The 27,093-nt window shown below is 44.4% G+C and overlaps 4 protein-coding genes across 5 annotated transcripts; 2 read left to right on the top strand and 2 right to left on the bottom strand.

Annotated features, from left to right (window-relative positions):
* Window positions 1-2,311: 2,311 nt before the first annotated feature.
* LOC123403778 (oxygen-dependent coproporphyrinogen-III oxidase, chloroplastic-like) lies at window positions 2,312-4,795 on the bottom strand. Of its 2 annotated transcripts, none has more exons than XM_045097689.1 (8): window positions 4,314-4,795; window positions 4,068-4,143; window positions 3,851-3,945; window positions 3,636-3,719; window positions 3,333-3,420; window positions 3,114-3,238; window positions 2,932-3,030; window positions 2,312-2,610 (listed from the first exon to the last, which is right to left on the bottom strand). In XM_045097689.1, the coding sequence occupies exons 1-8, from the start codon at window positions 4,704-4,706 to the stop codon at window positions 2,542-2,544; spliced, it is 1,029 nt and encodes a 342-aa protein (XP_044953624.1). In that variant the 5' UTR covers window positions 4,707-4,795; the 3' UTR covers window positions 2,312-2,541. The 2 variants fall into 2 exon arrangements, with proteins under 2 accessions (XP_044953624.1, XP_044953623.1); XM_045097688.1 differs by having other exon boundaries at window positions 2,312-2,654.
* Window positions 4,773-7,528, top strand: LOC123403779 (methionine aminopeptidase 1B, chloroplastic-like). Its single transcript, XM_045097690.1, has 10 exons — window positions 4,773-4,917; window positions 4,990-5,077; window positions 5,217-5,454; window positions 5,574-5,735; window positions 5,835-5,876; window positions 5,950-6,021; window positions 6,096-6,175; window positions 6,577-6,671; window positions 6,774-6,821; window positions 7,133-7,528. The coding sequence occupies exons 1-10, from the start codon at window positions 4,857-4,859 to the stop codon at window positions 7,276-7,278; spliced, it is 1,032 nt and encodes a 343-aa protein (XP_044953625.1). The 5' UTR covers window positions 4,773-4,856; the 3' UTR covers window positions 7,279-7,528.
* Window positions 7,529-7,882: 354 nt separating this feature from the next.
* On the top strand, window positions 7,883-12,545 carry LOC123405465 (protein FAR1-RELATED SEQUENCE 5-like). Its single transcript, XM_045099138.1, has 6 exons — window positions 7,883-7,973; window positions 8,085-8,676; window positions 9,112-9,259; window positions 9,915-10,325; window positions 10,400-11,466; window positions 11,552-12,545. The coding sequence occupies exons 1-6, from the start codon at window positions 7,883-7,885 to the stop codon at window positions 12,543-12,545; spliced, it is 3,303 nt and encodes a 1,100-aa protein (XP_044955073.1).
* A 1,313-nt stretch (window positions 12,546-13,858) lies between these two features.
* Window positions 13,859-15,085, bottom strand: LOC123405466. The gene is made up of 5 exons (XM_045099139.1): window positions 14,984-15,085; window positions 14,747-14,845; window positions 14,242-14,379; window positions 14,047-14,150; window positions 13,859-13,953 (listed from the first exon to the last, which is right to left on the bottom strand). Exons 1-5 carry the CDS (start codon window positions 15,083-15,085, stop codon window positions 13,875-13,877), a joined length of 522 nt encoding a protein of 173 aa, XP_044955074.1. The 3' UTR covers window positions 13,859-13,874.
* Window positions 15,086-27,093: the final 12,008 nt, after the last annotated feature.

Consider the following 27,093-nt stretch of genomic DNA (forward strand, 5'->3'; position numbering starts at 1 on the left):
ATGGCCCCACTCGTCAGAGTTAACGGTCAAAGCATTGACCTGACGGCAACATCCACTGTGACCAATTCTGAGGGTTTCGGGCAAAGGAGTGGGAAAAAGTAAGCAAAAGTTAAGAACGTGGGGATGAATGAGTAGAGCTAACGAACTAGGGGCACAGAAATAAAAAACCATATAGTTATTTGCTTTTCTTTTTTCTCTTCTTGGTATATTGGTGTTAAAGGGGGAGAGAATTATAGACTCGACTACCTTTGTGTGTGCTTTGTTTAGGTGGGGGGAGGGGGAGCTAGTTACTATGGAGGAAGGTAGCGTGCAAGGTGATTTCGGGGGAGTTAATTTTGAAAGTTGCATACTTCATTTGTCATCTGTGTGTGTGCAACTCATGCTTACCTTCATATATGGTTGTTGCACTTTGCATTCATCTTGATGAACATGCCCCATACATGATATATGGAGGGAGTTATATCACTTGTTTTCTAACTCTTCTTGCAAGCGTGTATGCTTCCACAAAGTGTGGTATCATGTTTGGATCATGCTCATTGTATGTGTACATTGTGTTGTGTTTTCATCCGGCAAGTACCCCTTGTTGTTCACAAATTTTTTTCACATGAGGTTCTTTTTGACAACACTTTGCTCATACACGGATCCACGAGATATAGAAGAATTTCTCACATACAAAAATAATTGTGGATTTGCATTTCAAAAACATTTTTTTAAAGAATAAATATATGGGATACTCTTTGTACATCATAAGATTTTCAAAGCATAGTACTCTCATGAATATATCTATGCGGAGCCTTGATCCATGTTGTTACCAATGACCAAAATGGGGGAAATTGAAGTGCATCTTCATACGCTAGGTTGATTTTTGGTAACCAATGTCAACATATCTCAAGAGACTAATAAACAATCAAGTCTATTTCAGACTGAGCAATGTTATACTTGCGTAAACAAGATTGGAGTAAGGGGAGGAGGGTCCACCCCGGTGAAATTTAGGAGGGGGGTGTGGATTAGTTGGAAGGTTTCGTAAAACATGCGTACGTTGCCTACAGATGTAGGATTTTTGTTTCATATTAGGTCCCAAGTGGGCGCAACAAAGGGGAATGGTTGGTGATCCGTACTTCAAAATGGGCAAGCGTTGACAAGACTCAATGCTTAGTTTTTGTTGTAATTTTAATGATCCGAGCTCACATTGATTCCATAGGTATGTCGATTCTATCAAAAGGGGGTGATGTTGTTATGTGGAGTTTTATTTCTCAAGTGTGGGTAAAGATAAAACTCCAAACAGTCAAATGTCTTCCACTTTTCACACAATCTCTCCTCTTTTCCATTGCTCGGAGCCTCCTAACCATATTTCTTCGGAACATTTAATCAACCCTAGTGATAATCGTTCTAAAATCGTAATCCATTCGGAGCCTACGAAACATTTTATTTGGAGCCATGGGAGCACTCGTGCACTCCTTTGCATGCGCGGGTGAGCTAGTGCCAGTCGAAGCCTTCAAATGAGTTCTGGTCGTACCCTCCTAGCTGACGGAAAGTTGCACCCTTCAGTTATGTTCGGTGATTCCATAGAAAACCTTTGGAGGCTCCGTGCATTGCAAAAAGATGTGTAGTACTCACATTTTTTGCTCTAGACTATACACATATCCCACTAACAGAGCTATATATCATGTGCCAAATTCAAAGGGCTTTCTACACCAACTTTCAAGAAAACCTTTGATCTTCAGTTTTTCCCCTTGCTTACCACTCCAACCTCTCAAATCAAGAGCTCCCTCTTGTGAGAGTTTGTGGGTGTGGAGGAGATTAACTTTTGAATCATAAGAGCAAGAGATTTACAATCAAGCAGTCTCAATCTTGTGGACGATGTGCTTCCTAGATCGGCTAGTTGTGCTTGGAAGTCCTTCAAGGTGTGAATGATTCAAGAAATTTGTACTGACCCTCGAGATCTACTTCATGAAGATCTACCCCAAGTCAGGCTAGACCTTTGTGGTCGAAAGCCATTGTGGAATAGGTGGTTGCTTCTTCGTGGACCCTCCATGGACCTTGCAACACGTGATCTCCGCGATTTGAAGACTTGATCAACATCGAGTAGGACAAGAGCAACTATTTGTATGACAAGAAAACTCTTGATCGAGCCTCCCCGTGTTTGGATCTTAAAACAGTGCAATAATAGAAGGTTGGGTGCATCAACTATTCCAGAGACCCGTGGACTTTTCCCTCTTTTTAGATAAAAAGATCTCCTTGTTTTTTCTTTATATTTTGCAAGGGAAACCTCCTCTTTGTCATGATCTGCTATGCTGCAGCAGTAGAGATCTCACTTGAATAGAGGTTTTTATTCGAAGGGCGAAAATTAAGCAAACAGCCAAACACAGATTTCCAAGCTTGATAAGCTCACTGGAAGAAACCGCACCATGAAAATGCACAAAATCTACACACAGAAGACACTTCAAAATATACTACTCCCTCCGTCCCATGATATAAGAGCGTTTTTGACACCAGTACACAAGGGAAAACTGGAGAGCAAGCACTTCCAGCTCAAACTAATCAGATCCATTCCTTTGGATTGATGCACGCGTCGAGAAGTTTCCATTCTTTAGTCCCTTCTTGCGGTTTCTGCACACAAATAGCACCTGAGCAAACTTGACAAAATGCCACCCCTGTAATAAAAGTTACCTGACCCATTCAAACGATGCATCACAAGAAACGACGAGTCTATAAAATATAAACTACGATTCTATCAATTAAGGCGTCAAATGAATATTTCCAAACTATTTCAAACTGAAAACCTTTTATTTTCAGAATAATAGGAAGATTTTAAATATTGCAGCGCCTTTAAACAGTACAAACTCAAAAGGTTTGTGTATTTTTGTTTTGTGGGGATCGAACTGTTTGTGTTTATCAGTTATATAACAGTAACAGAGCATCTTAAATTACATGATCATACTCCCACCGTGCCGTCAGAGGGAGGGAAACAAGGATACTCTCGATCCGTCCTCCAGTTTTGAGGCCAAATGTTGTGCCACGATCATAGACCTTCACAAGGAGCAAAAAGTTAAGAGCCAGAGTAAAGCTAACACCAACAAGCATGATGATCATGGCCTTGTCGAAGCGCTTACGAGGTTGAATTCCACATAGCGACCTCTCCGTAGCTGCTGCCATGCCCTGTGATCTTCTGTAAATGGGGTGTCTTTCCGACGTTCTATGATGGGGATGTATGCAGGAATTACAGAGGCCGCGCACTCTGCGGGGAAGGAAGGTAGGTGCCTTAGCATAGAAATGGTGAATTCAGAAAATGGTAGAAAATGATCCAAATTCAGAGTTCTATCTATTGATACCTGCCGCGAAGTCAAGTAGAGTTTCTTGATCATGGTCACTGAGATCATCAAAGAATATTCCGCCCACCCCACGGCGTTCACCACGATGCTGCAGTCGCAGACAAGTAATCATCTCCATGATTATCTCTTGAAAAGAGTGAGACAGTGCAGGACAACCTACACATTGCGGGATATCCAAAAGACTAGCAAAATCTGATCTCTAATAGCACTTTTCAGATGTCTGGATCATGTCACCTAGTTCGGAGACATTGTACAAACTAATGACCCAAAAAGTTTACTAAACGAACATACGACCAAACTAACCTTGATATGAAAATATTCATCGCACCATTTCTTGAATCTTGGGTAGAAGGTTGGATCAAACTTATCGCATGCTTGTTTTTGAACCTGAAAGTGCATTAACAAACCTAAAAAAGTTATTGAACAAACAAGGTAAACAGCAACAGAGAAATGTCAAATGGCCTTGGATCATACAGTACGAGTTTAGCCAAGATAATAGCAGAAGCAAGATGTCATACAGAATGAAAATGTTTGATATCCTCTTCGATGATGTACGATGGTGTCAAGTCAGTACCACCTCCAAACCACCACTGCCTGGGTGCCCCAGGAACATCTGCAGCAGTAATCTCTGAGCTTGACTAGAATTCTTTATTTTTTATATGAGTTTGACTAGAATTATGTTATTAATACAAAAATCCACTTATATTTCACTTGCCAGCACAAGTACAGTAGTACCTTGCGGAGCTTCTGTCTCGAAATATCGGTAGTTGAAATGCAATGTTGGCGCGAAGGGATTGTTTGGGTGGATAACCTGGAGATAGGACGCCAACACAAGAATCATACAAGTCCGTGGAAGCAATTGCACATTACGCACGAAAATTGGTAGCTATATTCCTACACAGAAATGGTGGTGACGCAAACAGATTGCTGAGACATGCGAACTTGGGCAGCGCCGGTGGGAGGCGCCTCTTAGAGACTCACCGAGCTAACGCCGGCAGCGAAGAAGGGCACGGGCCCGGCCTTCTCCACGGCCGCCGCCGCGTCGGGCCTCGCCGCGCGGTAGGCGTCTGGGGGCATGACTCCGTAGACGACGGACACGTTCACGGCGGCCTTCTCGAACACGCGGCCGCCCTGCAGCACGCGGCTGATACCGCCGCCTCCGCCCGGGCGCGTCCACGCGTCCTCCCGGAACACCCCGCCGCCGTTGCCGTTGCTGCTGCCCTCCTCGACTGCCTCGAGCGCCGCGCACACCTCCGCCTGGACCCGCCGGATCAGGCGCTCGAACCGCGCGCGCGCCGACGAAGACCCCGACGACGCCTCCTCCCCGCGGAGAAAGGTCGGTGGTGGCGCGGCCTCCGGCGTCTCCCGCTCCATGTCCACTGCGGTCTGCGGGCGGTCTGAGAGCGAGATTTCAAGGCGAGTCCACCAGCCAGTACGCCCTCTCCACGTGTACCCGCCTTATCTCCCACCAGCCAGTGCGATTAGCAACTCCGCCTGTCTACTTTGCGGCGACGGCGACCGGTGATGAAGCTCCTCGTGTCACCTCCGCCGCCGCTGTTCCCCTCCTCCCCCTGCCGCCGTCCAGGTCCGTGCGCGCTCTCGCTGGGAATCTCATACTTCCCACCGACCCCTAATCTGATCACAAGAATCTTCTCAGGTAAGGCTATTCTCCAGAAGCATTTCCATGCGGTAGCAACAGGAAAATCTTGCAAATGGGGGGAAGCCAACAGAAAGGCGATCTGCAGGTACAATCCAATCCAATCCAATGCTTCCTTGGTGCATGAACCATGATTTTTTTTCTTTTTTTTTGCAGAATTTTTTTCTTTCCATTTCATTGTGCCACTGCCATGAATCATGAACACTTGGTAACTGTTGAAATTGAAGGGTTGCAGAGACACATGAATCTGAACAAGTAAAGGAAAGGGAATCATTAAGGCGTGGCACCGTCAGTCCACGCCTCCCGGTGCCCGACCACATCCGCCGACCGCCTTACGATGATGTCGATCGTCTGCCAGATGTAAATCCCAATCGGCAAATGCATGACAGTGAGAGCATCGTTCATATGAGAGCCGCATGCAAGCTTGCTGCCCAAGTTCTTCAGTATGCAGGAACATTGGTGAAGGTAATGCTGCATTTTACAAAGAAGCTACATCTTCTCTTGGCAAACCCTGGCATCTGTATTCTAATTTGATTGTCCATATCCGCTAATAGCAAATTATGAAATATCTGTGTTCCCATCAGCCCTCCGTGACGACAGATGAAATCGACAGGGCAGTTCATCAAATGATCATTGATGCTGGTGCCTACCCATCTCCCCTTGGATACGGCGGGTTCCCGAAGAGCGTCTGCACGTCAGTGAATGAGTGCATCTGCCATGGAATTCCTGACTCGCGCGCACTGCTGGTCGAAACATGATCCTATCTTTTTCATCTGATTTTCCAATTGCTAGCAACCCCTTTAGCCCTGAAAAGAAATGATGGTTGTTTCCTACTGACTTTGCAGGATGGGGATATCATCAACATCGATGTTACTGTCTACTTAAATGTAGGCCCTATTGTATTTGTATGATAAATTAAGCATATTTTGAGGTGTAGCGTGATATACTGTGTTGCTCTAGGGATATCATGGTGACACCTCGAGAACATATTTGTGTGGGGAGGTCGATGAACCTACTAAGCAGCTTGTAAAGGTCTGGTCTCTACTGGTTACTTCCAAGTTCCAACCAGAAGTTTCAGACCCTGAAGAACTTGTCTGATGTAGTAGGTCACCGAAGAGTGCATGCTGAGGGGCATATCAGCCTGCAAACATGGTGGTAGCTTTAAGGATATTGGAGAGAGAATAAGGTGTTGTTCTCTCAGACCTTGGACAATAATATGAATTTTATGATGCTTTTGGCAATTTCCATACCAGACACTTGCTTTTTGTTCAAAATTTGACTTATAAATATACTATTACCAGTTGCCAGCACATCGTTTTTCATGTGTCAGAGTCTAAAACAGATGAGAAGAAAGCCAAATTATCAGCATCTATTGTCTTTTCACTAGCAAAGATTATCTTCTCAAATGGCTTGACCAGGATTTTGTTTTTTAAACATATGCATCCTCAGAAAATGTCTCGACGCTGTTTATCACTTAAGAATCTAAACAGTTCTTTTTGCGGGTAAAATCTAAACAGTTCAATCATCAATGCATGTAATTATCGTGTTATCGTTGGTGATTATTTTTGTACTTCCAATGGATTTCAGTGAATATGTGAACAAGTATGGCTACAGCGTCGACCCCTTCATCGGGCACGGAGTTGGGACGATCTTCCATTCAGAACCCATCATATGGCACACCTGTAAGTAACCTTAGCTGTTCTCACTGACCGTGATCATAAACAGCAATTTTTGGCAACCCTCTTGTCCTCATAAACTGCCAACTAAACACACGTTTCGTACAGATGATTATGAGCCAGGATTCATGGTTGCAGGCCAGACATTCACAATCGGTAAGCCGCTTCAATGGCCTTCTTTTTCAAGATAACAATTTGTGCAGACTGTCTCCACTAGTACAAAATAACCCAAATGCAAAGCGTCCGTCTGGTTGATCCCTGCCTTCTTCTCATCAGTCAGCAAACTCTTAGGATGAAACACGACTCTGTGAGACGATACAGGTGGTGTAGCTGTAACTACGATATGTCAGCAACTGCCACCTGAAAGATCTGATGATCTCCATCTGCTTTTCGTGATAGTAGATGTAACATAGGATAGTGAGTCTGCGACTAACTGGCGATTTGGTTTGTGATGGTTCATCCTGCAGAGCCTACCCTGTCCATGGGGACCACACAGTGCGAGGTGTGGGACGATGGCTGGACCGCTATTACGATGGATGGCAGCCTCAACGCACAGTTTGAGCATACGGTGCTGGTTACCGTCAATGGCGCAGAGATTCTCACCAAGTGTTAAGAGAGGGTGAAAGGTTTTTTTGTTTGTTTTTTTGAGAGATAAGAGAGGGTGAAAGGTGGTGCGTCAGCGTGGAGTTTGAGACTATGTTCACAAGTTAGTTCAGCCCATTGACGAAGGCCCGTCTCATTAGCATCTCATTCATTTGGGTAGTAACTTCCTCTTTCATTTTCTCAAGGAATGTTGGATCTGTACCATTCACTTCTGACGTGAAATGTTACAGAAATAAGCATGAATGAAAGAGTTCATAGCATCACTTTTTCTTCAATACAACCCCAGACACAACCACGGTCCGGATCGCATGAAAGGGCAACGTCAATTCTCCCGAACTGACGTATACGCGTCAGCCCCGCAGCGCACAGCAGACGGTCCAGGCGGCGTACATGTACGGACATCGCGTTCGCGTCGTACATGTACGTCACCTACCCACGCGCTAGCCGGCGTGACGTGTGGCGTCCGCGCGTCAGCTCCGTGTCATGCATGACCGCAGTCAAACCGCGTGCCGTCAGTTCCAGATGGCCCTGACGGTTCCCGGGGCCGCCTCATTAATCCGACCTGTGTCGGCCCGTCGAATTAAATCCTCACGACGCCACCCGAGATCGTCGTGATGACCGTCAGCTCCCGAGGCCCGCCATCTCCCGGGAGGCGACGCCTGTACACCGGGGGAGTAATGCCGCCCACCCGCCCCTCGCCCTCCGGTGGGCTATATAAAACCCCTGACACTCCTTCCCGTCGCCCACACCCCAACCTCTCTCTCCCGCGTCGCCCACACCCTCTCTCTCCACTCCCTTTGATGATGGCGTTCTAAGCGGGCGGAGGCAGCTCCGACGCTGGAGGCGACGACGGTCCCAGCATCTGGTCGACGAGCCTAGACGGGCCGACGACAGAGGAGCTCCGGCGCTACATGTTGTTGGGGCTGTCGGGGTGCTGGCTCGCGAAGCCGTGGAAAATCGACAAGGACGGCTATGCGACACTCGACCCCGGTGCCACGGCAGAGGAGCGTCGTAACCACCCCAGCGACAGGTACAACATCGTTGTCCGTCACGCATTTCGGGGCGGCAAGTCCTACGCGAACGTCATCGGTCGGTTCCGGCACTCGTCGGCGATCGCGGGGAACCCCTTCAACTCCGGCAGTAGACAGCGACGCCGCAGGCGGTGGACGTTACCCCCACCGGCCCCTCCGGTGGCCCTGTCGAAGATTGACCTCACACCGGAACAGGTGGTCCTCCGAGAGGACGGCAACCCCAACGACACGCGGGGTTTACTCGTCGCTCTGCGTGCCTCGCAGGCGGTGGCGGAGGAGGCCACGACGAAGGAGGGAGCAGAGACGGTGGCGGCTATCGAGGCAGCGGCGACGATTGAGGCGACGGCGGCTGCATCGGCATCGGCCGGGAGGCACAGGTGACCGGCAAGGATGATGATTACGACGACGTCATCGTCTCGGACGACCTCGGGAGCAGCTCCGACAACGACAACGACCGGACAGAGGACGGTGCGGCGGTGACGGATGACATCATCGACCTCGTCGCCTCAGACGTAGAATTTGAGATTAGGGTTTAGTTTAATAAATTTTGATATGTTTATTTGAACTTTGTAATATTTCGCTATGTTTAATTAAGTTTTCGTGTTGTGTTCGTCAAAGAATATTATATTAGTGTTCGCATATAATATAATGAAATATTGCTTTTTTTGGGAGACGCTATGCGTCCACCGGCGGATACTAAGAAATATCCACCACCGTTATAGCCGTCCGATATAAGCGATGCCGTCCGTCCGATCCGATATCTTTCGACCAAATAGAACCTGAAACTGCTGCTCAGTTTCAGAAACTAATAGGCTGCCGTGGTTCCGACAGACTGTGCGCCCCGCAGCCACCGCCTCCAACCACCGCGCCGCCGCCCCGGTAGCAACTGCTCTAACCACCGCGGCGCTGCCTCGCAAACCACCGCGGCCCCGACAAACCTACGCCGCCCGCAACCTGCCTGTACTCCATGGCGCACCACATCGCGCGCCAGATGGTCGGATCGGACGCCAACCTAGCTGACTGAGCACGACCATCTTTCTCAGCTCCAAGCGCCTTCGGGGAGCTTCCGCCGCGAGCTGGATCTTCAAGTTGGTTCACAAATCCTTCGGTGGTGTTTCCTGAACCCACATCGAGCACATCCCGTCAACAAAATTCGGTGAGACATCCAGTTTCTGAAACTGTAGCTCTGATCCAAAGTGAAAGAACGAACACCTGTGTGTTTCTGAACCTGTTCCCGAACCTGCCTAGTTTCTGAACATGTTCCTGAACCTGCCTAGTTTCTGAACCTGCTTAGTTTCTGAACCTGTTCCTGAATTTTTTTACTAGTGAAAGAATGAGCATGTTTCTAAACTTAGTTGCAGAAACAACTGCCTAGTTTCTGAAATTAGTTGGAATAACAGAACAATGAACCTGTTTCTCTCAAAAAACAGAGCAAAAATGAGCCTCTATGGCTTCTGAAACAATTGTCTAGTTTCAGAAACATAACCTGAAAAAATTGCCTGTTTATTTGCCCCTCTGCTCCCAATTTCAGTTACTATTGATTTTGATTTTGTTCCAACTATCATATGTGATTTTTGAAGTATGATGTGACAGTTGCACAATAATTGTGTTGCAGGAAAATGTAACTGAAGGTGAAGGAAGCTATGTCCATGGAAATTTTTCTGCTCCTGATGTCGAAGATTCAAAAGATTCAGATGATGGAGATGTTTCTTCGCAGCCGCTGCCGCCCTATGTTGGGATGGTGTTTGACACAGTTGACGATGCTCGCAAATTCTACAATGACTATGCCTTCAAGTTGGGGTTTGGAACGCATATATCTACTTCAAAATTCACGCAGAAGAGAGGTCAAAAGAAAGAGGATGCAACCCTCATAAAAAGGGTCTTTGGATGTGTGCACGCTAGAAAGCCCGTTAAAACGGAAACCAAGAGCAGTTCAGAGAGCATTGCAAATGGAACCAGCAACTCTAGTAGGCAGCCTAGTGAGGGGATGGATGTCACAAGAAAACGTCAAAAAACAGAATGCTCCGTCATGATTGTAAGGCGCATATGATTGTTGGGCTAAGGGAGGGGAGATGGACAGTGACTTGTTTTGTTGCGGAGCATACACATCCGATGATGGATCAACCGGAGCGTGTTAGGTACTACCGCTCGCACCGCAGCATACCCAGCGAGGATTACCAACTGTTGTTGACGCTGCATGATGTGAACCTCTCCAATTCAGAATGCATGAGCGTCCTTGGTAGGATCCATGGAGGTGACACTAGGATACTCCCATATGTGAAAAGAGATGTTACAAATGAACGTGCAAAGCTCCGCAGAGGGTTAACATTTCGAGACATGGATATGATAGTGAAGTATTTTGAGAGGAGGAATGGTGAGAATCCAGGGTTTTTCTTTGCGAAACAGCAAGATCCTGCAACAAACTCAGTGACTGCATTGTTTTGGGTTGATGGGAGAACAAGGGCGTTGTACCCGAAATACAAAGATTGTGTATTCTTCAATACAACATTCTGCACAAACAGATACAACATGCCATTTGCTCCTATAGTTGGTGTAAACAACCACCTCCAGACAATTGCACTAGGATGTGCCCTGTTGCCGGATGAAACTATTGACACATTTAAGTGGGTTTTCCAGCAGTGGATGGTTGCGATGGATAACGAGCATCCTACCAACATCATGACTGACCAGGACCAAGCGATGGCAACAGCCATTGATCAAGTGTTCCCGAACACTTGCCATAGGTGTTGCAAGTTTCATGTGCTTAGCAATGCACGGTCCAAGTTGGGAAGGCTATTGAGCAGAGATGGGGCTTTTGCAGATGTGTTTTACACTTGTATCAACCAATCCGAAACCGTGGAGGAATTTGAGGAAACATGGCAGCACATGTTGCATTGTTTTGAAGTTGCAGAAAACAGACACCTAAAAAATATGTGGCGGACAAGGCGCACGTGGGCTCCAGCATATTTCAAGGACAAATTCTTCCCGTTCACGAGCACAACAGGCAGGTCTGAGGGGCTCAACTCATATTTTAAGACCCTGATTCGACCAGCTGATTCCGTTTGGAGATTTGTGCAGCAATATGAAATGTGTCAAGAAACTATGCTTGATCGTGAGGACAATGCTGGATTCACTGGTGAAACAACAGCTCCGCCTCTATACTCTCGGTAGGCATACTTTTGAGCTTTGCCCAAAATTCAAAAACAAAATAAAAATGTTGTTGTTGACCTATTTCTTTTTATGTTCTTGCAGCTACAACATCGAGCGCCAAGCTGCTGCGTACTACACCCGCACTGTCTTCGGTAAGTTTCAGAAAGAGGTGACGGCATCTACTGGCTTCATTGTCAACCAAGACACTGACTACCAATGGCAAGGTGTCGTGTTTGAGTTGAAAGCAACATCCTATGAGAACCCGAAGCTGTATTCTGTGCATGTTGTGAAGGATGAAGGGTTGTTTGAGTGCAGCTGCCACTACTTTGAGATGAATGGGCTGATTTGTGCACACATAATAAGGGCGATGGTTCATCTCAATGTGCAAGCAATTCCACAACAATACTTATTGGAGAGGTGGTCCGAAGCAGCCACTACAAGCATGGGTAGGACTGGCAGGTTGCTGGACTTTGGGCACCCCTCGACAAACACACTGAAATACAACTCCTTGTGTCGAAGGTTGACATGGCTTGCCTCTAATGCATGTTGCAATGATGATGCCTATAGAATATTGGATGATGCAATTAAAGCCCTTGAGCCTGCCATAGCAGTGGCCAAGAGAGGAGCCATGCCTGATCAACAAGCCACGCAACAGAATGAATCTCCAACACCACCCGCTGCGATAACGGTAACAGTGAATGGTGACATGCCACAACGAGAACGCTCCGATATGCTGCAAAACCCAGCTCGTGTGCCTAAGAAAGGCCGACCAACTGACAGAGAGAAGAGAAAGAAGATGCTTGTAGAGCAGCGAGATGATGAACAAAAAAAGAAGATGAAACAACAAGGGAAAAAAGCAACAACATCGGACAAGACAACAGCTCAAAAAAGGACTGTTCGCTGCAAGCACTGCAATGAGTTGGGACACAATATTCAGACATGTGGCACCCTAAAAGCTGCGATGGAGGCGGCATCAACGCCCTCAAAATGCCAATTCTGCTCTGGGGTTGGACATGCAGTCCCACAATGTCAATACTTGAGAGCTGTGATGGCAAATGATCAAAGAGTTGCCCAAATGACGCAACTGAACCTGTAGGGAAAAGATAGACAAAAACAGGGAGGCGACAAAACAACAGACAAAAATTTTGTTTTATTTCCATCATGGTAAATGTAAACAAAATGTACTTGCTCTCACTGTTTGGAAAACAGAGGCTGATACTTGTTGCAGAATCTTTTTCTTATCTATTTTTTGCAAAAAAATACTTTTTTAAATTTCTGCAACAAAAGTTTGTTATACACTATTTTCTGCAATGAAGGTCATGTTTTGTAGAAAATGTTGTTGCAGAAATGTTTTGTGAACTTGAGTTACAGTAGAAATCATGTTTCAGAAAATGTGTGTAATTTTTTTTGTAACAAAATGCTTTGTTGTAGAAAAATTGCCTGTTTAGTTGTCCCCATGCTCCCAAAGTATTTCATTTTGGTTTGTTGTAGAAACAGAACAATGAACCTGCTCCCAAAAATAATTTGTTGTAGAAAAACTGAAAAAAAGTTGATGTGAGATGGGGCTGCTACGCGTCTACCGGTTGTTCTTTTTAAAAGATCAGCCTCGCAAACCGAGGTATTGCTGCGGAAACATCCGCATCACAGGTCATGCCGTAGAAATCATTGCAAAAAATGGTCATGCAAAAGTTGCAGCAAACATACAGTTTGTCCCCTGTTCATGATCTTGTTTACAGAAATAATCTACGTTACGTTGATTTTCATTTTTGCATGGCGTGCATATGTTGCAGAGATGCATCCATTAAAAAAGATTACCACTGTACCAAAAATGTTACATGAAAAAACACATTACAGAAACATGAAAAAATGCTTTTGAAAACACACCATCAGGATCAAGTAACTGCCCATTTGTATTTTGTCATGTTCACACATCAGGGATCAGGTAACTGCAAATTATATTTATCATGCTCGGAAAAGATGGCATGCCCCAGCTACATGTGATCAATGACAAAAAAGATCAGGTAATGTCTCTGTAACACATCAGGATCAGGATGAGGTAACTAGAGAACTCAGTTGCAAAAACACATGTCGCGCACACATGCACTGAAAAAAAGAAGCCTAAAACTACTAGCTAGGTCTTGTTGCGGTCGTCTTTTCACTTGAAACTATGACTTCTTCAGCAACTTTTCGAGCTCCTCCTCCGAGCTGAGGGTGTTTTGCGGATGTTTGAAAAGCTTTGCTGCGATGTACTTGCGGAAGTTGAGCAACGAGGTTGTGTCCTGATCATACACGGCAACAAAAGAAAAAAAACATGTTTAGATACTACTAGCAAAAAAAGGGAAAAGCTAGTGTGTCCGGAAAAGAGATTCCACAACACAGATTCCACACAAAAAATGAGTAGAAAAAAAAGAGGAAAAGCAAAAAGTCATACTGTATTGAATGGTTTTAACCCCCTTGCAGTTAAGTTCTCCATGTACAGAATAGCAAACAAGCCGCAATCAAATCTGCCAGTAAAAAAAAGGTTGGAGAAAAATGAGATCACATATATGAAATAAAAAGTTGCCAGAAAAATAATGTATAGTTGCGGAAAACAGTACGTTGTTGACTGTTGTGGGTAGCCTGATGGACTGAAGCGCTCAAACATGTCAAGATTGTGCTTCCAAGGGTTTCTTCCTCTCACCAGAGTTTTGAAGTTCTCTATCTGCAAAAATGTAAGACTGGTTTCTTCCGAAACATTGATTTGAAAAAAAAACATGGTGAAAAAAGAAGGAAAACAAAATGCTACCCCATACCAAATTGGAACAAGGCTTCTCGAGGAAGCTGACATAATCAGAGTCTCTAATGTTGGAGTCGAACACATTGAACTGTTTATGAATCAAGTTTAGAACAACGACCGCCCAATGGTCTTGTTTCACAATGGTGAAGAACAACTGCAAAAAATGAAGAACAAAAAAGGGTCATGATGGTTGGATGGTGTCGTGGATGGTTGTTTCTGAACATAGTTGCAGAAACAATTGCCTTAGTTTCTGAAAATAGTTGCAGAACAATGAATTTAGTTGCAGAACAATGAACTTAGTTTCTGAACTTATTTGGCAAAGCAGAACAAATGAACTTGTTCCTCTCAAAAACAAAGCAAAGGTAGAAAATAACTGTTGTAACAGATGGAAGAAACTGCAAAAGCAATTCCTCTCTCACAAAAGAAGAATGCTATAATGATATAAGGGCATAGTTGCATAACAAGGTAGAAAAAAATTATTGCAATTGTAGACAGAACTTTGATGAACAAATAAGCCTTACTTGGTCAGCTTTGGCAATGTCGTTCTTCTCACAGGCCCTTTTCAAATCTTTCGTGTAGGAATTTGTATTGAATGAACTTGGGTCCACACAGAGTTTTGACTGCATATATAAGCAAAAAAATTGCAACAAAAAAGAAAGGTGAGAACCCGACTATGTGGCTGTCTTCTAAAACCGACTATGTTGCGTTTTGAAATCACAAGTGACAACAATAGGGAAAAAACATGATAGTTAACTCACAACAACATGTGGTGAGAATGCAAACTTCCTTGGCTTGCTTGAACTGTACATGTGCTCAATGTTGAAACTTTCAATATAGAGTGACATCACCTCATTGTTCATATGAGCCCGCTTTTTGAGCCCGTTGCTGAAATGTTTGAATGAAATATCGAAACCACCTATCCTTATGAACGAAGGGCTAATTTGTTACAAGAGATGACAGAAACTTGGTTAGAAGTTGTGAAACTATTCCTTTGGTTTATTTTCTCTTAGCACACAAAAGAGCAAAAAAGCGTGAAAAAACTTACAGTGGCTCGCCTCGGGGTGGGTCCTTTATCTTATAATTGGTACAACAATACCTCTGGTATATCGCATCATCCATTGCATCAATTTTTTTCTTCTTCATTTTTGGCAACTTTGCTGCGGTTGATTCGGTCGGTGCAGCTCTCTTAAGTGTAGGATGCTTCTGATCATGGCCTTGCCCGCTGCTGACTTCAACCTGTGCCTCCTCTATTGTATCATCAATACATGCTTATGCCCCAAAAAAATGAAAAAAGACAGCGGATGAGTAACAGTTTTGAATCATGCATGTGCTAAGTTTCAAAAAACAAAAAGAAAGGATGATATGTTGCTGCAACAAAAAATCACGGGAACGACTTATATAAACCTGCAGGGCCTGTTGATATTGGCGGGAACGTCGCGAGTGGAGTGACATCATAAACAGGACCGGGTGAAGCAGCGGCAGCAAAAAGGTTATCAAACAAAGGGCTCCTCGCTCGAATCTCCATGAAAGACTCGATATCAACAGCAGGCGATCGTGGAGGTGATTCAACTTGTGGCACATCCTGAAACAGCAAGGCATCGGGGCTTCCAGGTTCAAACAATCCAAATGAAGGCCCGTCTTCAAGAGTTGTTTCTCCTGGTCTCCTAATCAGATTCACGCGACTGCATATATCTTCTCCCTTTGCATTGTTGCGATCATCTCCAATGTTGTTCTCACTCTCACTCTTATGGGTTTTTTTGTCAGCATTTGTTTTCCCAACTACAACTCCTGGATCAACACTCTTTGTGTTGTCCGGCTCAGAGGCTTGCTGCATAGACGAGGCAATGACGGTGGATTGAGCAGTTGATGTATTACCTTGTTCCAAGTTGTTAGGCTGCTTGGGCTGCTGTGGAGATGAAATTGTGACAGATGCATTGACAGTTCCTGTATTAGTATCCCGTTTCTTCTGCTGTTGTGGAGACAAGTCATTAGCAGTTGCTTTGCACATGCCAGGAGCGGGAGCTGATGCTGCATGAAAAGTGACATCATGTTTCGCTTCGTCACTCCTAAATCCAGCTTTGGATGCTTCAGACAACATCATGCCCATTCTTTTGAGGTAGATGCCCTCCAATAAACTCCCAAATGAGCTCAATGCACCTTTAAGTTCTGCAGCATGGATGTCTTTATGCTTGTTGAATATAGCACGCATGTGTGGGGGCAGCTGGAATGCATAAAAAACAAAAACCCAAGAACGGGGGAACGACATTAGCCTCAAAGTTTCATATTTTCTGTCAACCAAACAAGATATTATGCGGGGAAAAACAGAGAGTTGCAGAAAAGAAGAAATGCAAATATGGTTCACCTCTAATTCGTCAAATGCTGGTAGAGGGTGCAGCCAGTCCTCCAAAGAACTACACACATCATCACCACCCTCCGTGTTTTTCGGAGGTGGCTCATGCACATTCCGTGTTGTGCCATCAGCTTTGTTTGTAGCACCTTCTGTTGGTTGTTGGACGCCATCAGCACCAACCATATCGGGAATCTCTGTTGCGGACATACTAGCTTTGTTGGGTAACTTGGCAAGCTGCTCTATGTATGACAGAAACTTGGTTGTTGCGTAAGGTGAAGTGGAGCTGAACTGCAAATCCAAAAAAGTAAATATATTGAAAAACACTTGAAAAAATGTGATAAAAAAAGAATACAGAGTTGCATTGAAGGTATTGTTTGAACAGTTTGAAAAAAAAGAATACTTACAGGGCGCTTCCCGAAACCATCTTCAATGGTATCAACTGCAATAACAGCGGTTAAATCCAACTCCTTCACAAAACAAGCCCGTGGCAGAGAATAATCGATGGTATGATCAACTATACATCCTCTTGGGATGTCAATGTGGTCCATGTAAATTACCTACAAAAAAGAAGAGGCGCACAAGCCAGTGTAAAACCAATAGGCTCCGGAAAACAAAAAAAATGGGGATGCTGCGGGAATGAAGGGAAGTACCGGAAGCATTGGTAGACAACCACCAATATGGAATTTTAGTTTGCCTTCATTCCTCTTATCCTGGTATTTCTTAACTTCCTTCATCGCGTCTAACAGAATATGCTCATCCCACTCAAACTCGTGGACAACACTCATGTCTTGCAAAGTGTGCAGATATTCCAAAGGCACCATATTTCCGGTACCAGGAGCTAGGACCAACGAAAGGCAAAGTAGAATCCATGTCCTATTAATGGTATCCTCATCGTCATCATCATCGTTTGATAGGACAGAGACTGTGGTTGGTATTGGAGCCCTTTCGCCTTCCAAATAAATTTCACGGAAATCTGCTTTCCCCCTTTTCCCAAATTCAAGTGGCTTGCTTCCGGATGGCACATTAAATAGCTTCTTAACCATATCCCTTGTGAGTTGGATTTTCTTGTGGTCACTTAACCTGCGAGACATGATAAAATCAGTACATGTTTCGAGAAAAAGAAAGATCAAAAGAATTTATGCAACATAGAAAAAATGAAGCAAAAACAAAAGCAGCAAACACATACTTGACCAGCCGCTTCTTAGTATCAATCCTCATGACTATGAAATCGACAAGTGCTTCTGGAGGAGGTGGTAAAGGGGAGATATGAAGAAAATCCCCGAAAGAGGACTTGCTTATGACATCCCTCTTTTTCTCTTTGACGGTGTTGGCTATCTCACGTAGCCGCTTCGCCGACCATCGAGTTATATAGATACCCATGCTGCAGAAACAAAAACAAATGGAAACACATGAGCTACTACAAAAGCAGTCGTAAAAAATGCAAAAGAAAATGAAACATTGTATGAGAAGCATAAGCTTGCACAAAGTTGCAAGAAAAAGAAAGTTGCAGGAAGCATAAGCTTGCACAAAAGTTGCAAGAAGCATAAGCTTGCACAAAGTTGCAGGAAACACACGTCATGTTGCAGAATTTTTTACAACATAGATCAAGTTGTAGATTTTTTTTATTGCAACAAAGGTCTTTTGTTGCAACAAAGGTCTTGCTGTAATTTATTCTTGCAACAACAATCTTGTCAAATAAATTTCTGTAAACAAAAGTCTTCTTGAAGAAACTTTACAGAAGTCAAAAAATTTGCACAAACATTTTGCAACAAAAGGTCTTGCTGCAGAATTATTTTGCAACTAAGATCTTGTTGCAGAAATTTGTATGTTTCCATAATCGATGTCCGTGCGAGCCATGACCCTGTTCCTGAATAAGATGAAGATATTTCTAAGAAACGAAAGGTGGACACATGGTAGACGATGGAGGCGGTTGACGCTTAGGAGCGATCCGCCGGTAGGTAGTAATCATTTCCCTTATAAAATGGGCGACCCTACGCGTCAACAATAAATTTTCTGCAACAAAGACCTTGTTGCAAAATATTTTCTTCTCCAATATCTTGCAGCAAGACCCATGTTGCACAACCTCTTCTTTCCTATTTTTCTGCAATAAGACCCCGGCGGATCGGCCATTCCTCGCGACAATGTCGAAAACCATAGCGAACGTCAAGAACCTAGCGCTGCCACTTGCCAAAGGCCACCAAATAATGCACATGCCAGGATTGTACTTGGAATTGTATAACCGGAGAGGCTGATCTGATCAACACTCCAACTACTACCTCTAATAGGTTTTACACACCGCACCAAAATCTTCAGTTCTCCAATACCATGGAGGGCAGTGGCACGAAATTGAAAGGAGCACTATTAAAACAAATGAACACCACTAGAGAGAAATGAACAGCTAATCTGCATGTGCAACATCAACGATTTAGGCAAAGCACACAGAATTCAGACAACACCACTAGAGACCTGAAACTGAGTTTACATCTGAAGATATCGACACTTTCGTCAGTTAACTGAAATAGGCTTGCAATGCCATCACCAAATCACGTCCTCCCAGTTCAGAATTCAGACATTCCCCGCTGAAGACTACGGCGGATCGGCCATTCCTCGGCGGAGCACCAGGAAACTGGCCCTGCCGGCTAGCTGCGGTCGGGTTTGCTTCGGCTATGCTGCCGGCAGGCGGGTGGCGTTGCGGTGCTTGCGCTGCGTGGGGCGGCGGGTGGCATTGCGAGATCCAGAGGAGAAACGCACGCTGCCGGCAGGCGGGTGGTGCTGCGGTGCTTGCGGTGCGTGAGCGACGGGTCGCGCTGCGGGATCCAGAGGAGAACCGCACGCTGCCGGCAGGCGGGTGGTGCTGCGGTCCTAATGGAGCATGGGGCGGAGGGTGGCGCTGCAGGATCTAGACGAGAGCCGTACCTGCTTAGGTCGTCGACGATCGCCGCCACTCTTGAAGAAGTCGTCGTCGCCACGCGTGGGTTCGCGCCGCCGTCCTCCCAGATCGAGTCGCCGTCGTCCTCCCAATCCCTCCAGCTGCAGGAACAACATCGTGAAACAATTGGAAAGTTTCAGGAAAACGGTCACGGACCCGCCGTCCACGGGAATAATTTGAGCCGTTAGATCAGATAAGGATCAACGGACCAAGAGGCGGCGGACGAGTAAGACTGATCGGTCGGTGGGACGACAGAGTTTCCCATGTTTTTTGCACCATCACTATTCTCGTTTTTATTTTTAAGAATGGGATTTTTGTATTTATGCCCTTAGTTGTGTCCCCCTCGACTGATTTGCCCCTAATTTTTGAAAACACGCGGTCTTGCCCAGCTCACCTCCCTCTTCTTGCGGTTTTGCCCTTCCGGCACGGCTCCGTCCAGTCAGCGCCGTTTGACCGCAAACGACGTGTTACTTTGGACATTTTTACCCCGGTCGGTGCTATACCTAATACCCCTTCGTCCTCAATGTTCTAGCGCAAGGAAACAGAGCAGAGCAGAACGAGGAAGCCGGCGAGGAAAAAAGAGTGGGAGGCAACGCGTGGGGCGGTAGAGCAAGGAGCGGCGGTGCATGGCGAGCTCGGGCTCTTCCATCTTCTCGCCGGTGGTCACAGAGGTAAGTAAAACTCCAGCAATGCTTCTTCCTCCCCCCCAATGCGTTCTAGGGTTTGTGATAATTGGGGAATTTCTGATTCAGGTTGATGGGGTCGGGATTGTGGAGCATGTCTTTGAGTTCTATCTTCCAGATGAAAGTTATTGCGGATTGGAGCATTCATCAAAGCATCGCTGCCCTGGTCATGACCATGTTCCTGCCCGGCGTGTTGCATGAGGAGGAGCTAACACAGGCCGCCGTTTTTTAGGGTGTCCTCTAGATGTAAGATCTTGTGAATTATAGCATGTTTTGGATGGTGTTTATGCTCTAATGTTTTGATAATGTGATGTGCAGTTACCAGATGAGTGTCATTGGGTGGTTTGGGTTGATCCTCCTCCTCCATTGCATGCTGCCCTTGCTTTTGAAGACCTACACGCAGAGCTAGAACAAAGCTGGATCAGAAGCCACAAAATGCAGAAGCAAAATATGGAGCTGTCAAAGAAAAATCTTGCTTTGAAGAAGAAACTGAGAGAGAGAGATGAGATGCTGTTAGTTCTGGCATTGTTGTTTGTTGGAATGTGTGTTGTTGTGTTTTTAGTGTTGTAGTTTGCAGCAGTTGTTGAAGAGAGTGTGAGAGAGAGATGACCTGAATGTTGTTTGTGATGCACTATTGTATGGATTTGAAGATCATTATTCTCTGCTCATGCTTGTTGAAGAAAGTGTGTCTGAGAGAGCAATTATAGCACATATTGTACCAAATAGAGCAACCTGGTACATCACTTTATTCTACCAAATTCCACAAACTAACATTGTACCAAATTCCACAAACTGACATTGTACCAAATACAACACTTCATAGTGCATTGCCAAATATAACATAGTACCAAATACATCAATTTATTGTACCAACACACAATAACAAGATAATAGCACTAGAACATAAGTTTCTTGCTCCTGGTGTTCTTGGCTGGGTTTGGAGCTTGCATTGCCTTGCTTCTAGTGTTCTTTGCTGGGTTTGGAGCTTCAACAGTTGTTGCTGCTCTTTTTGGAGAGGAACCTTTGCTTTCATGCTCCTGCTCCACACCTATATTCTGCTTGACACACCTGGGAGAAGGTCCTCTTCCTGCTACCCTTTTATAATTTTTCCTAGGGCTAAAACAAGTGGAAGCATATCACAATTTGAAAGATTTTGTAAGATGAAAACATGTAAGAAAGCCAAGATTTAATACCTGACTGCACAACTAGCTTCTGTAGATGCATCATGTGAGGGCTCCTTTGGTGGTGGCATCTGCTGCTGAACATCAGGTGTTGTCTCATCCTCCTCCTCCTCCTCTTGTATTTCTGCTTGTGCTGGTTCATTGGTTGTAGGATGATCATCTGCATTGTCTGCTCCCCAGTGTTCATCTTCACCAAAGGCTGGATCAACAGATTGTTTGTAGCCCTTAGCTTTGTGTCCACATCTACCACACTTTTTGCACTTATACTTTCTAGGACCAAGGCCTTTTCCTTCAGTTCTACTTCTAATCCTTTGTTTTCTTGGTCTGCCTGGAGGTCTAGCTTGAATAGGAGCACACAGTTTGAATCCAGGATCTACAATGTCCCACTGTTGCTTGCCTTCTAGAGCTGGTATGTTCTGAGCATAAGTAGCTCTGAACATGTCAACTGAGTAATATTTATGGACATACTGATCTATTCCACTTGCTTCACCTCTTAGAGCAGTGATAAAGAAAAGTGCATGGATGCATGGTTTACCAGTGATCTGCCATTGTCTACAACTGTAAGACCACTTCTCTAAGTCAACAGGATACCTCCATTCTCTTTTCTCACTATCAGTAGCAGTCACCTCTGCCTCTGTTGGGCTTCTCCTCACTATACTCATTTGCAAACCTCTTGTTTTCTCCATTAACACCTTCATTACTGCTGGTATGATGGAGTGCCCAATGAAATGGTCCAGTTATCTCCTCACTATACTCATTTGCAAACCTCTCTACTTCAGCTTTAAAGCTATATAGCAGTTGAAAGCTATCACCATACTTTCCACACAATTTGTCAAGTGCAATCTCCTTACCATGGTAGAATCTGTCATATGGCACCTCTACACCATATTTCTCTAACAACCTGGTCTGAATTTCCTTAGGACCAATTCCTGGATTTGCTCTGATCCATGACATAGAAGCATCTGCTATCCATCTTCTTTTTGCAGCTCTCAATCTCTGAGATCTATTCACACTAGGACATGTATGCTGATATGTGTTGACTTTAATCCAAAACAAACAACAAAAACAATGAGATTAGTACTGAAAAAGCAATACCTAAAAATAAACTAAAACAAAAAGGGAAAATACCCGAAACAGTGTGCTATTCCTCATTAAAGAGGCATGCAGTCTCCACTTGCAACTCTCATAAGCACATTTGACAGTAAACCTTGTTGGATCACTTTTCAGAGTGAGGAACTCAGTTTCAGACTTGATTGAGAAGCTTGCAACTGCATTTCTGCAGTCAACAGCACTAGGAAAGACCACACCTTCAGCAATACATGGATTTTCCCTGTCATATATCTCTACAGGTCTGTCCTCTGCTGCATCTTCAAAAACTCCCATCTCAACATCCTCTTGCTTCTCATCTTCATCTGCATCTGAAAATTCTGCTGGAATGTACTCTTTATCTGCTGCATCTTCTTCATCATTATTGTGCTGGACATATCCAGGATATAGAACCTCATCCTCCACAGCAGGTGCATCAGGCAATGCCTCCTCCACAACAGGATCAAGTGTCTTCTTTTGGTGTTCTTGGCTTTCATTGACACTTGCAGTTGCATTAACACTTGGTGTTCTAGGAGCACTTGGTGTTCTACTGCTGGCCTTAGTTCTAGATGCAGATGGCCTGGAACTAGATGGGTTAACACATCTCTAACCTCTAGTTCTTTGTATAACTGTGATTTCCAAATTGCATGACATTGTTGTTGCATTACTTGCAAACATCAGACCTAACTCTGCATCACACTGCACAGGGACCCAACAAAGTTTGGAACTATTCCAGTATCTAATCTCCACTGCATCAAACAATCCCCATGGATACTTGGCACAAATGGCAGCCCTAAAATTAGTATATGAACTAGTGCAGTCCACAACTAAAGGAAATGAGAATCCACAATGTTTTCCTTTTGTACCACCAGAAACTAGAATAGTGGTCTCCATTCTAATTGAAAGAAAGAAAGCTATAGCTGGATCCATCCTATCATATTAAACACAATCTGCAGTGAGAAAAGGCACAAACCCTAAATCCAAGCAAATCAGGCCCGTTGCTAACCCTGAGGGAATTTGCTGACCATCTCCGCCAGAGCCTATCACCGTTTGTGCAGATCCTGCACCGCTCCTCGACGCTGCTACAGATCCGCCACAAGGGCTGCTCTTGTCGCCGTTGGTGCCGCCCTTGTCGCTGTTGGTGCCTTCTCCGCTCTCTCCACTCTCCCCCATCACCTTGCGCAATGGATCTTGCCGCCGAAATTTAGGGTTCGTGAGAGGGAAAGAGAGACAGCGCGGGGAATGAGAGAGCGTGAGTGAGCACGGGGGCAAGACAGAGTGGGGAATGAGAGAGCGTGAGGGAGCACGGGGGCAAGCGGTGTCCAAAGTAACGCGTCGTTTGCGGTCAAACGGCGCTGACTGGACGGAGCCGTGCCGGAAGGGCAAAACCGCAAGAAGAGGAAGGTGAGCTGGGCAAGACCGCTTGTTTTCAAAAATTAGGGGAAAATCGATCGAGGGGGACACAACTAAGGGCACAGATACAAATATCCCTTTAAGAATTTACAGAACAAAAACAATTTTTAAAAAAATCAACTAACGAATTGGAAAAATAAAACTAACGGTTAAGTCATTCACATCAGAAAGCACGTTACGTCATCTCGAGACAATTTTTTAAGTTTCATCATCACAAAGCACGTTAAACACGTTACAACATTTGTAAACCGTTGCGACACACCCGACCTATTTTATAAGATTTCATCATCAAGAAAATAATTTAAAAATAATATAACATCACAAAGCAGCAAAACTTTGCGTGCCTCCTTCTCGTGATGATGGAAGGCCGTGAAAAAAAATTCTCGTTCAATTTGAACGATGTCAGAAAGAAAATCTTCTTTCAGATGGACCCCTTCATCCTACCCAAATGGATCGCACCGAATATGATCAATTTTTTGACATTTTTCAAATGACATCAAATTTTTCAGGCAGGTGGAAATATATATTATTATCGTAAATACAAGGTTTCAATGATTTCCAACAGTTATAGGTACGTTGCAGCATGATTGGCCTATTTTATAGGGTTTGATCATTGAGAAAATTGTAGAAAAATTACGTAAGGTCAGAAAGTATTGAATCTTTGCATGTCTCCTTCTCATGATGATGCAAGGTTATGGAAAACTTCCGGATCAACTTGAACGATGTTGAAAAATTATCTTCTTTTAGACAGATCCCTTCCTTGTGATAGTTGTTTCTTCGTGTTTTTCGCATGGAAAAATATAAAAAAATGCACGGAATAGCAAAAAAAATAGTATGTCTCCTTGTGATGATCATTAAAGCATATGAAAAATATTGGATTCATTCAATGAATAGGAGAAACATCATTGCACGATAATACCTCTTTCGTTCGTACCGACACACGTGGGTTATATATGATGTACATGCATACATTCATGAAATCTATCCAACTTTTTTCATCACATGTGAATGCCCATCTATATGGCCCATGCAAAATTTAAACGAAACCAGACACCAAACGCACGTTGCTTCATGTCCGGTAACTGTTTCTTCGTGTTTTGTGCATGAAAAATCATAGAAAATGCACATAATGGCAAAAAAAAATTGGAGTGCCTGCTTGTAATGATCATTAAAGCGTGTGATTTTTTTGGATCCGTTTGATGAAGAGGAAAATATCATCGCATTATAACATCTCTCCACCCGTACCGACATCCGTGGGTTGTACCTGGTGTACATGCATACATTCATGAAATCTACCCAACTTATACCAGCACATGTGAATGCCCATCCAAGTGGACCATGCAAAATTTAAACGAAATTGGAAACCAAACACACGTTGTGTCACATCCGGTAACTATTTCTTCGTGTTTTTTGCATGGAAAATGCAAGAATAGCAAAAAAAATTGACGTGCCTCCTTGTGATGATCATTAAAGCGTGTGATTTTTTTGGGGTCCGTTCGATGGAGAGGAGAAACATCATTGCATTATAATACCCCTTTCGCCTATACTCTCATGTGTGGGTTGCACATGATGGACATGCATACATTCATGAAATGCACCCAACTTTTTCCAGCATGTGTGAATACCCATTCAGGCGGCCCATGCCAAATTTAAACAAAATCGGACATCAAATGCATGTTGCGTCACGTCCCATAACTGTTTCTTCGTGTTTTTTGTATGGAAAATCACAGAAAATGCATGAAATGGCAAAATTTAAAAAAAATGGCATGACTCCTTGTGATGATCATTAAAGTGTGTGAAAAGAGGAGAAATATCATCGCATTATAACACTCCTTTCGTCCGCATCGACACCCGTAGGTTGCAGATGATGTATATGTATACATTCATGGAATCTATCCAAATTTTGTCAGCATGTGTGAATGCCCATCCAAGTAGACCATGCAAAATTTAAACGAAATCGGACACCAAACGCATATTATGTCATGTTCGTTAACTGTTTCTTTGTGTTTTTCGCGTGGAAGATCGTAGAAAATGCATGGAATGGTAAAAATAAAAAAATGGTGTATCTCCTTGTGATGATCATTAAGGAGTGTGAAAAAAATTAGGTCCGTTTGATGAAGAGAAGAAACATCATCGCATTATAACACCCTTTCTGTTCGTACAGACACCCGTGGTTGCACATGATGTACGGAATGGCAAAAATATGCAATGTTAAAAAAGTTAAATTAAATCCAGATGTCTAAAAAATACATGAGTCATTAGTGCTTTTTTAAAGAATATGCAATGTTTGTAAAAACTTTCATTAGTTCGGAATCGGTGAAAATTCATAGTGACTCTACATATCCTTAAAACAGTGTACATCGAGTAAACAAAGATATTTAACGCGGTAAACCCCTCATGCCGGTGTTAGTGTGCCCGTCATGATCTTAATGTCAGGTCGCGACTGCACGAGAGATTTGTGCCCGTTGGTACTCGCATGCGACGTGCATAACCGCCGTGCATGCAACTGTTAATTTTTTTTGTCTGGCAACCCTTCACGCCGGTGCCACCACGATCTAGCCTTACCCCGCACGTACGTCCACCATCGCACCGCTCCGTCCATACGTTGCCGTGCACCCGGAACCCCCGCCATCTGTACTTCACCTCAAGTGATACGTCTCCAACGTATCTACTTTTTCAAACTCTTTTGCCCTTGTTTTGGACTCTAATTTACATGATTTGAATGGAACTAACCCAGACTGACGTTGTTTTCAGCAAAATTATCTTGGTATTATTTTTGTGCGGAAATAAATGTTCTCGGATTGACCTGAAAATTTACGTAGAATATTTCTGGAATTAATAAAAAATATTGGCGAAAGGATCTACCGGAGAGGGTCCACCCCCTGGCCACAAGCGTGCAGGGCTCCCCCTAGGTCGCGCCCCTGACTTGTGGGGCCCTTGTAGCTCCACCGACCTCGTTTCCACTCCTATATATTCCTATCTAGGGAGAAAAAATCAAGGAGAAGAGTTCATCATGTTTTAAGATACGGAGCCACCACCACCTCCTGTTCTTCCTTGGGAGGGCAGATCTGGAGTCCGATTTGGGCTCCACACAGGGGAAATCGACGCCATCGTCATCACCAACCATCCTTCATCACCAATTTCATGATGCTCTCCATCGTTCATGAGTAATTCCATTGTAGGCTTGCTGAACGGTGATGGGTTGGATGAGATCTATCATATAATC

Source organism: Hordeum vulgare, chromosome 6H (genome assembly GCF_904849725.1).
Source record: "Hordeum vulgare subsp. vulgare chromosome 6H, MorexV3_pseudomolecules_assembly, whole genome shotgun sequence".
Classification (NCBI taxonomy): domain Eukaryota; kingdom Viridiplantae; phylum Streptophyta; class Magnoliopsida; order Poales; family Poaceae; genus Hordeum; species Hordeum vulgare.